We start from the raw sequence: 11841 nt of genomic DNA, 5'->3' as shown, positions 1-11841 counted from the left end.
ATTGTTAATATAGTTGTGTGTTCGATTATTATTCTTGGACTTCTTTGGAGTCTAGTGTAGCGTGGGGCGTTGGGCGAGGGCACCGTCTCGTACCGTGTCCTCGTTAGCATCGCACTCGGAGTTTATGAATCACCCTGTATAGTCAATGTGAATGTCTTGAGTTAATTGACCTTAACGCGCGGTAGCGACGCGCGGGGAAAGCTGCGGAGAACGCGCAGAATCGCAGACGGCGCGGCATCAGCTGATCGCCGCAAGTAGAAAAAAAGTAAATAACAATAATAATATATATATATATATATATATAATAATATGATACAAGTAAAATCTGCCAGAATTCGCGCACCGCCGCGAGCGTCGCGCACACGCCGAATGCCACCGCCGCCGTGCGGGACGGCGGTGGCCACGCGCGAGTTCAGACCGTCCGACCGCGCGCCGTCCCGTCGGTCACAGTCTCGCGTCGGATCGCGCCAAATCACCATCGCCTCGGCCGCGTCCACCCCACCGTTAGACGGCAACCGTCGGCCGTCACACGTTATCACGGTGTTGTTATAATAACTTTAAAAAAAGTGATCGTTTATTTTGAATATAAAATCGCCTACATTATAAATAACAAGTAGGTACGGTATTGTAGTATTAATTATTATAATATTTTCGCCAATCGTTTTGTAACAAAAAAAAAAAATAGAACGCACGTTGTAATTATGGTCGACGACGGTGGCAACGAGTACTGGGTGTTCGGGTACGGGTCGTTGTGCTGGAATCCGGGATTCGAGTACAAAGACTCCATGGTCGGCTACGTGCAGGGATTTTCGAGGAAATTCTGGCAGGGCAACATCGCTCACAGAGGGACCAAAAACAAGGTAAACGCTTTACCTTTTTTTTTTTTGTTAAAACCACCCGAAACTCAAATGGCACGTGCGGCTGACGCAATAAGCCCGCATTTTGGTTACCCCTGCGACCACGGCTCTGGTTGTTGCCGGGGGCGACGCTACCGCGTTTTACTTGTGTGACTTATACTTCAATATTATACAGCTATATCTATCCATGTGTGTACTTTTTTTGTCAATCGGTATTGTAGTTCAGTGCAGAGTTGTACTACCTAGGCTCTATATTATATTTTATACATTTATCAATTATTGTTTCATCATGCTCAAAGAATCGCCAATATCATGTTCGATACTGATAAGGGACAGGCCAGGTAACTTGTGCTGGGATAGAGTTGTGCTTGTTGAATAATTTTTGTAGATTTTAGTTTGGAAAATGTACACTCAACAACAGCTACAGTGTAGTGAGCATTATTCTGATAGCTACCCCTGTCTTGGGAAATGAACTAGACATATTATTCAAACATGCTAATGCCTGCAGATGTTGTTGTCATAATTTTGAAAAATTTGCAGTTCCACGAATATAAATCTGCTCCTAGAATCACCTTCACTTAATATTATTTGCAAATCAAGACAACAATTTTTAACTATAATCATCATCATCCTATGATATTTTAGTGTTTTAGCATCTATTCGCGGGTCTTGGCTAGCTTTTGCGATTCTCTTATATAAAACACATACATAGTTGTTATGGTAAAAATACTAAAATGTAAATACAATTAATTTTAATGTTATAATGACAAGTGTTTTTAATTTCGTAAGAAAAAACTATATTTTAGACGGTCGCATTATGAATAGCAATTATTCGAATATGAGGAAAACTTAAAAAGACATTTTATGTTTTTTTTTGCGGTTAAACGGCCTGCAAGGGGCCCGGTACGGGTGCACCGCTCTCCCCTTCTTGGAGCAGGCACTGTTGCGGTTGTGATTGTCTTAATCTTAAAAGCTGCAAAAACGTTTGTTCGCTTGACATTTTAAAACAATATAAAATACGTTCATTACCTTTTCGTTTTTATCTATTATATACCTCTTCGAAAGACAAACGCTACAACACCTACTGCTGTGACCATCAACCTAGATTTCATTAAAAAAAAAAAATTACCTCGTATGCTCCTAGCTACGCAGCCAGGAGTGACGCGTTTTAGTTTTTTGCGCACTACCTTTCTTATATGGGATAGAGAGTATAATACTTAGTCTGCTGCTAAATAATAATTATCGTTACTGCGGCCGTTTTCAACGGAGATGTAATTTCTGTTTATGCCAGACAGACGGTCAATTATTATTCGTACCGATTCAATGGTTCTCAGACACGGTCACGTTTCAACGGATGAATATACTGTAAAACGTTGTGAAGCAATTTTTTTTTTTGCCATTTACCACGATCCGTGTTAACGATACGTCCGCATTTTTTTATAACAGGTTTTCGTCTATCAATGCATATGTATGTATAATATGTAATCTTTTATTAACCTGCGAATTCGGCCTGAGTAGAATATTGAGAATTCCGCCGCACTGCGAAACACCAATTCGCTGTCCCCCCCCTTGTACATACTTGTCAATTTACAGCGGAGCAGGAGGAGGGGGGAAAGAGAAGAATGGATTTAAAAATCAAACATGTGGTACTCAAAAAAAATGTACACGTACATAATATATTATATTTCTTTAGATTTGTATTGGACAAAATTCTCGTTTTAGCTCTTTTAATATAATAAAAAATCGTTCATTCACGTCGAATAACAATATAAAAAAAAATACCGTCTCATTTACATAAACAACGAGACTGGATGACACATCTGTTGTTCAAGCCGAAAATTGTTGTGAAATATTTTATTAAATTATTGGGTACGGCGGTGAACGTTGAATAGTATAATATTGTTTTTGTGTACTTTGCTGTAAACCGTTCAACCGATATTAAATGTCTTATCGTTACACCTCCGGTGGTTTTACCATAGGCACTATAATAATATGACAATTTTATGTATTAATGTATATTTAATGCCTTTCACTCGGGTTTACAGGGTTACATAGCGAGTACGACGATATGTTGTTTTTTTTTTTTAAGTAGGTCGCCCCAAAGAAAATTATTATATTCCTTATCACCCCGCTTTTTTTTTTTAACCCCTTACTCGACTCGGTTGCCGGCAAAGTCCACTATCTTTTGTTTTCTGTTTCTTCTGCCAATTTCCGAAGGGCTAGAAAAAGCCTTGAAAGTCGTACAGGAAGCAAAAAAAAATATGGATAGTGTTTGAATAATAATAATAATTTTATCGTCGCTTATCCGACGACCTCACACACGTCGCGCCATGTGCGACGCTTCTATCTGCTAGTGTATACAATAATTATTAATATTATTATTATTGCTGTTGTTATTATTACTAAAAATATAATTATCGTTGTTTGTCTCAATGCAAACGATATGGTATTTAGCGCGTGCGTTATTTTTACAGAAGTTAAACCACAGTTGAGCGACCTTCGGATGTTTCGTAGAAACAGAAAATTATAAATTTTTTTTAAATTCTTCCACGTTAAAACCAATCGAATTTCAATACAATATTATCGAATCTATTTCTAAACCGTAGCGCTTAGGTCAGTTACCCGAAATAAGGCGGCGGGTTTTATTATTATAATTTAAAAGCATCGAAAGTTCAATGTTATTTTATGTACATATATAACGAGTATATTTGACCGAATCGTCTTGTCTTGTTCAAACCGTGTAATATTATAGGTACTAGCTTGTATGCGACAGTGAAGTAAACAGAAGGGACTAAAACCAGTATGACCACACAATAGAAAAAATAGTCTTCATCGTTGAGCGGTTGGTACTCAATACGGTAAATAGGTTTTTACCCCTCATCGTAAAATATATTTTTTTTTTTTTCAAGACATTGTTATCATTAATATCTTATCACCACTAACGGTATTTTTAAATATATTTGTTTCGATTGTTGTAAATTGTTGATTTTTCAGTTCAATTTTTTTAATATCCCCGCCAATTCCTAATGGCGTATGTACAATAGTGATTTTTCCAGAGTTTGAGTATTTTTTTTGTTGCCAGTAAAGTTTTGATAAGAATTGTTTATTCAGACTCAATATAATATGGCTGCATCATAGGGCAGGACAAGACGTCTTAGATCTAAGATGCGTTTGGTGGTCCAAAAAGCTTACGGTTCAAAATCTACATACTATCTGAACATTAACGATGATAACAAACGTTTGTCCTCGAACTCAAAAGTTTAAATCCACGTACGTTTCAGTTTAAACAATTCATTTTAACACATTTGCCTATTATTTGGTAAAAACAACTTGATTTCATTTTTTTTTTTGTACGAACTTGCGAACAGAGCTACACCGGGTTATCGGTAAATGGTAATAATCGTACGTGCGATTATTCTGCATTTGCTAATTATTTATACAACGGTATTAAGCGCTCAGACTGTCTTTTTTAAATCAATTATTGAGAATTTACTAATTACGCAGTGCAAATTATTATCGGAATCGCCACCGTATCGCATTTTATCTTCAATAATAAATATATATAATGTAGGTACGGTGAATTATTGTGATTGTCAAAGGTCACGTGGGTTCATGAGCAATAATAATTAAAAAAAAAAAGCAATACTCGGTTTAATTAGTTTTGTAAGGTGATCCGTTGTAGATTTAGTTCTATAATAGAATAAAATGTCTATATAAATGGTAGACGGATATGGCTAAATAGAATCATATTTTTTAGTACTCGTTTTTTTTAAAAATGCTATCAGGAAATTGAACGTTTCTGGTACCTAAATACCTGTTCTTATAATATTGTTTTTGTTAAAATTCACATTTTATTTTATGTTAATAATTACAATTTATTCGTAATTTTTCAACTATTACAAAACGCGGTAAAAATTTAAAATTCAATTAATTGTTGATAATTTATAGAAATGAAAAAACACTAAGGAAGACAGCAAATAGTCGCAAACAAATAACAACCGGTTTATACATTTTTTTTTCCAATTAACAACGCTAACGGTCGATGTAAGGCTATCAAACGTGACTGTTTAAAGTGCAAACTAAACAACGACTTTTGTTTAATGTGTAACCCACTTAATAAACGTTCATATTATATTGGCGAACGTTAATTAATCTTTGCAAATTTAAACTAAACTGGTTTAATATACATTACACCAGTAAGCACTGCAGGAAAATCTTTTGCGCATTACCCATGTCTGTATTGAATAACATGGTTAATTATTATTATATAATCTCTTCTGTACAATGTTAAATAATTTTTTTTTTGCCAATCTTATGTCAACTACGATATCAGCTACAATAAGCAAAATAATAAACTGGTGCAAACATTGTTTACTATTACCAGTAGAGCAATTGACAATGCATACCGGCATGTCAAGTTGATTAAATACTCATGAAAAGGATTAAACATTATCAAACGGTGTTCCTATAAATAATTATAAAAAAATTATCTATTTTAATAGTCAACCGAGTTTATAGAACCCATACACCTATTATCTGTATTACACGGAATGCGATGCGATAAGTACATAAAATAAAATCCAATCTAGTATTGAGGTTATTTTTTAATTTAAATATAGAGCTTTTAGAAAATCGTAAAAATTGTATATGAGATTTCAATGCTGGTAAATATAGTTCTCATTTTTAACATGATATTATCTTATTATGACGGTTCCACTTATCTCTCTGTACATCAAATTATTATCATGACCGTGACGTTTTAATTTTTCATATACGTTAACATTTATATTGTAAAAATAAAAAATATTCTGTATAAAAATTTCTATTGTAAGTTTAATTCGCGTAGCTAGAAAGAAATTGGCAATAATAATATCGAATATTCGATAAGAGGCGGCTTTCTATCAGATTTTTAAATATAATAATAATATTATCCCAGTTACAGGTTCTATCTTTAAAATAAAAAAAAACCTATTGTTTAGATAAAAGATGGGCGGGTGTTTTCAACACAAACTGTATCGGAAGAAAGTCAATATTACCCATGCATCATTATACCTCAATATCAATACTATTGTCCGACGTTATGTTCAATTTTTTTTACAACCGAGAAAATCTTCATAGACCGTCACAGTGCACTGTACTTTTGTTATACATGCTCGGATTTCATATTGTACTGTCACCGAGGAGATATACTTTCATATAATATATATTATACACATATTATTACATTGTATGTGAACGGTACTCCTTTATAACTGTGTCTAATATGACGTGTAAAGCCACCGAATGTGTTGTGTTGTACATACAGTATTATCCAACTGCCAACATTTAATTCCCTGTTTCGTTTTTAGTGTAATTGCTAATGTTTAATACTATATTTTAAACTACTGTTTATCTATTTATTGAAATTATAATATCGAAAGGCGACTTAACTAAAAAGTATAAGAACCTTTAAAAAAAATAAAAGACAGAGCTAAATGATATTGCGATGTTTGTTAGTTTTCTTCAATCTCTTTCAAAAGTTGATAAAAAAAATTGTATGGTCAAAACTGTGACTGACGAAAAATTGGGCGTAAATAAATAAAATAAAAATACTTTGGATGTCATGGCCTGAATTTGTTTTTTATGATTTATTATTGTTGTTGCTTTGTATTAACTTTATTGGTTTACATTTTTTTTCAGCCAGGACGAGTGGCCACTTTAGTCGAAAACCCAGAGGTTAGTATATTCATATTATTTTATTAATACTTTGTATACTTTTAAGAGGACGCCACACCGGCCATTTTTAAGGAGTAAAGTATAGGCAATTTTTCGAAAAATCTTAATTTAGAGTTTGAACTATAATGTATACTTATTAATACAGTAATGAGGATACTATGTTAATAGCCATTTTTTTTTGGCATACTATCACAGTCATTTATATAGGATAAAATACATTTTTTTGGTTATTCAAGGTGTGCTAGGCGCTTCGGCTACATCCTAGCGCACTTGGTCAATTTTGACCAAAATTCGACTTACACACTTACTCATAGTTGTTACAGTTATTCAAAACACATTATTTATAGTTATTTTACTTGAACAAACATATTTTCTGAGTTTTAACAACGTTCATTAATCATTAGTTTTCAATTATTTTTCAAACGACAAAATAATAAAATTTCATTAATATTCAAGTCGACGAGGAATAATTTTTTTTTAGGAGGGGCTAAATTTTAGTCAAGGGGCTAAGACCTCTCCCCGTTCACCACCATAGATGTTTAATAATTATAATATGTATATTATATTCGTTGGTATTGTGTTCTTGATGGCAGACTGTGTGATCATATTATGTCTGTAAGAATATTGAAATGCTTACAATTCATATGTCTATTGGCATCTTGTTCGTGTAACCCTCACTTCATCGCGGCTCTGGTCTGTCGCTGTGGCTGTGTCTGTTGAAAATTATCATACAAGTGTATGATAAATATGTGTAAACGAAGAAACGAAATGGGTTTTTTTTATATATAAACTAAACATGAATGAACTAAAATATAACAAATGCGATACGCAACCGGTAGAGGTTGCAAATCTGAGGTTTTTTTAGAGTGAGAAAGAGAGATTAGTTTAATGCAGACAAAGTATTATGTGAGTTGTATTATAAGAAAAACGTGTTTTCGTTGCTTATCCTTTATCGGTTTACCTGCAAGATAACGTCGTCTGTTTACTTTGAAAAAAAAAATACAAGATAACAAATGACAATATTTATGTTTATCTTATCTAGTCTAGTTACACGGTCGTCGCGTCTTGTCTATATGAATGCCGATCTAAATATTTAGTCGTGAGAAACGATTATTATTGTAATTAGTATTCGAAATTGCGTATTAACGTTTTATTTATCTACGTTGAAGATTTATTTGCAAAATTACAGGCCACGCTTGAAATATTATGTCGTGCTTGGCAATCACATTTTCGACTAATATGAGTTATGGCTAATGTACAGCGTTTCTTTTCAAAGCCGACACGAGTAAAATCATTATAAAAATCTTACAATTACACATTTTCACATTTATCGCTTTATTTTACAGAATTATACTAACATAATGAACACCTAAACTAAGCAACTCAATTTATATATTGAGTTAACTATAACTATATAACTAACACATTTTTACAATACTTTTAATTGTCTTCCATAATTCACATCCCTTGTATTAATAACTATAATAGGACATCTCCGAGCAGGGTAGTTATATGGTAATGAGCATATTTTGTTTATTGTACCGTTCGTAATATTATACAACTAATAATAATACTTGTATTGATCTAGTGTAATAAAACTGAATTTAAGTATACCAACTATTATTATAATAGTTAAAATTCTTTAAAAATTCTTTTAAAATTCATAATTTTTCTTTGATACATTTGTATTATAAAAAATATACAACTCAATGTTACATAGGATTAAATATACCAAACTCAATCATTTTTCTAGTTGTAAGTATATGAGCCATGATAACAGTATCTATCTAAGTTGTAAATTATAATTATTATTGTAGTTGGCTCTTATCCAATTTTACCCGTCAAATTTATTGATTGTGTGATCTCTTAAGCAATATCTTTTTCTTATTGTGACAAAGTTGGATGTACTAATTTCAATTAGTCAACCCTTGGTCTTTTATTCGATATGAACGTTTCCAAAATTGATTTTCAATATTTTTATTTTTATTCGGATTCTGATTTAAAAAAAACCTAGATACGCCCGGCGTTTTCTCAAGCCTATTAAATTTAATAATATTACATGCCCGATTATTGGACATGTTTTACTCTCACTCACAATCAAAAATAAATTGTTATTGCACCGACCGACGCGCAGGTACTTATAATATAAGGTTGATCATATAAAAATTATAAATAAAATATATACATTATGACTGTAATAGGGTTGTGTTTATAATTTATATATATTATAATAATAATATCAATACCGGTTCGAAAACTCGCAACAGTAATAACACAATGCGCGGGTAAGAATTTTGTATTAAAGGCACAACAAAATTATATAGATTCGATCATTTATATCTAATCATTTTATATTGTAAATTATTATTTAAAAAAATGACAGTAGCGCGATTAGAGAGAGAGAGATACATGAATGGCGGTGTACCACAGGGCTTGGTCGTTTAATTATAGACATTAGTGCGGTCAAAAGGTCTCTGTAATATTATTATTATAGTGGTATAGTTACCTGGATATATTTTTACCTATAGATTTTAGTTTCTGAATTAAAATCATACTTCACCGGCGTCTATTTCACGTGGGGAAATAAAAAGGAGTTGTTTTTGTATTATCTTCAAGTGTGTATACTATTATATATGGTACAGGAGTATTAATGAAACAAATGAAATACGTGTGGGGTACACATACATACACTTACTCTACACGTTGGTGTATTATTGTGTCCCGTACCCAAAGGATATACCTATATTATTATAGGTATACTGTATACACCGATGTGTATATATAAGTGTCTAAGTGTATATATAAAAGAAGCGTGACTGTTGGTAAAATAATAATATTTCATTAATCATTATATTATATATACCCGTGTTGTATTAATAACGCACATAATATTTCATCGAGTGTACGTGAGTTTATTTTTATTGCATTTTTGGATATTGTTGTTAATTATCGAAGTCCAACCTAACCGACCGACCGATTATTATTATATTACAATATTACACAACACAAGACACAATGATAAACGGTTGCGATCGGAACGCTCATAAAAAGAAATAATAATAGGTATATAGAAATGTGTTAAGTTAAAATAATATGATAATCAACAGCCGACGATTGGTTAAAAATATGTATTTTCAGAGTTATTTAGCTAACCTACATTCCCTACGTGTTGCTGCAAGGTCGGCTTTTGTAAAAAAAAATCCAAATGAAAATATAACTGTAGTAGTATACACCTCAAATGTTCATTGGCACAACTAGATGAGGGGGGAGGGGGGCGCTGAGGAAGTTCAAACTTTTTAAAAACTCCTCTGAGAGCTCACTGGGAATTTCAGTGAAAATTATGAACCTTACTCGGAGGCTGTGCCTGAACAAGTTTAGAACAATTTGAACTTCTACGTTGCGCCAATGCAAATATTATGTTATAGTAGAAAAACGTTCATGTTAATTATATTTTTATCATGGAAATGTTAGGTGATATATATTTTTATTTGACATAAACAATCTATACTTAACTAAATCTATACAATAAGCTTATATTATGATAAGAGTAAGAATATGGACTTGCAGGCTTGATAAGAATTGTCGCCGATTAGCAACAATTAATTATAGATGATATCTAAGTTATTATGTTGAGAAATTGTCATGTTTACGATTATTGTTTTAACCTATTGATTTGCGCATGTTGCTCATCTAAGTGATGTATTATTGTGATTTCAGGGCTTCGTATGGGGAAAAGCGTTCCACCTACCGGACGAGTTCGCTTTCCAATATCTGCAGATGCGGGAAGTGTTCATGGGCGGTTACGAGGTGCACAAAGTGGACGTGCACTCGGAGGACGGCAGCCGGGTAGTGAACGCTACGGTGTACGTGGCCACCGGCGACAACAGCCAATGGCTGGGCGAGGCGCCGGTGGACGAGTTGGCCGCGCAGGTGGCCACATGCTCGGGACCGGCTGGCCACAACGCCGAGTACGTGATACTGCTGGCCCGCTGGGAACGGCTGTACGCGCCCGACGACCGGTTGGACGCCGAGTTGGCCGAGCTCGAACGGCTGGTCATTGGCCGGCTTACCGAGGCCGGTATCAACATCGACGACGTGCTTACTACCAATAAGCGCGTGTCGTTCTCGTCCATGGTGCCGGAGAAGAAGCTGCGATGCCTGCACATATGAAAGGCCAGCTTCCTACAAACTACGCGTTTCGCACGGATACGAAACTTTCGTTATCCGACGCGAAAACTGTTGTCAGTTTTCCCGAGTTCTTACGTCGTTTGTGTCCATTGCGTATACGTCACGTCAGCATCCGAATTGTTATATATATATATTTACACTTAATATGGTAATTAACTATTTTTAACGCTTACTTTTAATACCTATATTGCCTAAATACACTTACATTGTTGTACCTCGACGTTTTGGTTCGACTTTTTTTTTTAAATTGCCCACAACTTGGAATTATTATTTTATAGCTATTTATTAATATTTAAATGTAACTAACAACTAAATTCTATTTTGTAGAACACATATTTATATTATATTTATGATAAATTCGATCGTGATTATTTATGTATGTTAAAAAGTACTCCGTTTAGTTTGTGAACTTCAACAGGGTAACGTCAAGTTAAATTTTATTATATAATAAATATGTGCTAGCATGTAAGAACTATGTAAATCACGTTACCGACATTTTGTAATATGTATTTTTTTTGTTTTAAACTTATTATTTTGTACGCGTACCGACTACGTTATTAATGTTGTTATAATATAATATGTAATGATAGCTGTTATGTATCTTTTTTCTTACCAAAAAAAAAAAAATAAACACTGTGCATTGTTATAATAATATTTAAACACAATCGCTGTGTACGTATTGTTGTGATGTCTAAATAGGTGAGTGATTTGTTATGCGTTAGGCCTACTGCCGGGCGACGTCAAACGCTACTTGCCTGTTAACTCTCTGCGGGCCGAATTCTGTGCTGTGCTTATACTGAAACCATATTTATTTTCTGGGGATAGGTTTAAAAAATTACAAAAATCTACATATTCTCCCGTTTTACTTTTAACGATCCTCAATCATTATATTATTATTGACAACGGTCTCTTTTTATAAAATTCTCTCTTATCATCAGCTGTTATCCGTCTTTTATTAATCAGTAACGAGCACGATTAGCAAATTTTAATATCGCGGAGTAAGTATTTTGTCAATTGTCAGCACAGATATACAGTATAATATAATAAACTAGAATGCTAACTTGAAGTCGACGTCGGCCAT

At 33.6% G+C, this 11841-nt stretch overlaps 1 protein-coding gene across 3 annotated transcripts; it reads left to right on the top strand.

Annotated features, from left to right (window-relative positions):
- Positions 1–425: 425 nt before the first annotated feature.
- On the top strand, positions 426–11349 carry LOC126846640 (putative glutathione-specific gamma-glutamylcyclotransferase 2). 3 transcript variants are annotated; one of them, XM_050586334.1, is made up of 4 exons: positions 432–613; positions 686–860; positions 6537–6572; positions 10290–11349. In XM_050586334.1, exons 2-4 carry the CDS (start codon positions 702–704, stop codon positions 10740–10742), a joined length of 648 nt encoding a protein of 215 aa, XP_050442291.1. In that variant the 5' UTR covers positions 432–613; positions 686–701; the 3' UTR covers positions 10743–11349. The 3 variants fall into 3 exon arrangements, with proteins under 3 accessions (XP_050442292.1, XP_050442291.1, XP_050442290.1); XM_050586333.1 differs by having other exon boundaries at positions 433–860; XM_050586335.1 differs by lacking the exon at positions 6537–6572 and having other exon boundaries at positions 426–860.
- Positions 11350–11841: the final 492 nt, after the last annotated feature.

Source organism: Adelges cooleyi, unplaced genomic scaffold (assembly GCF_023614345.1).
Source record: "Adelges cooleyi isolate 19-005CV unplaced genomic scaffold, UGA_ACOO_1.1 ACOO_flye_CR_arks_rails_tigmint_CR_PRNA_9, whole genome shotgun sequence".
Classification (NCBI taxonomy): domain Eukaryota; kingdom Metazoa; phylum Arthropoda; class Insecta; order Hemiptera; family Adelgidae; genus Adelges; species Adelges cooleyi.
Note: the sequence above shows the minus strand (reverse complement) of the source record. Positions and strands in the feature narration are given on the sequence as shown.

What these genes read in the sequence shown, in the direction of transcription:
- LOC126846640 (XM_050586334.1), top strand. Translation starts at nt 702, where the DNA reads ATGGTCGACGACGGTGGCAACGAGTACTGGGTGTTCGGGTACGGGTCG. An exon ending in ACAGAGGGACCAAAAACAAG is followed by an intron (nt 861 to 6,536) that starts GTAAACGCTTTA and finishes ATTTTTTTTCAG; the next exon opens with CCAGGACGAGTGGCCACTTT. An exon ending in CTTTAGTCGAAAACCCAGAG is followed by an intron (nt 6,573 to 10,289) that starts GTTAGTATATTC and finishes TTGTGATTTCAG; the next exon opens with GGCTTCGTATGGGGAAAAGC.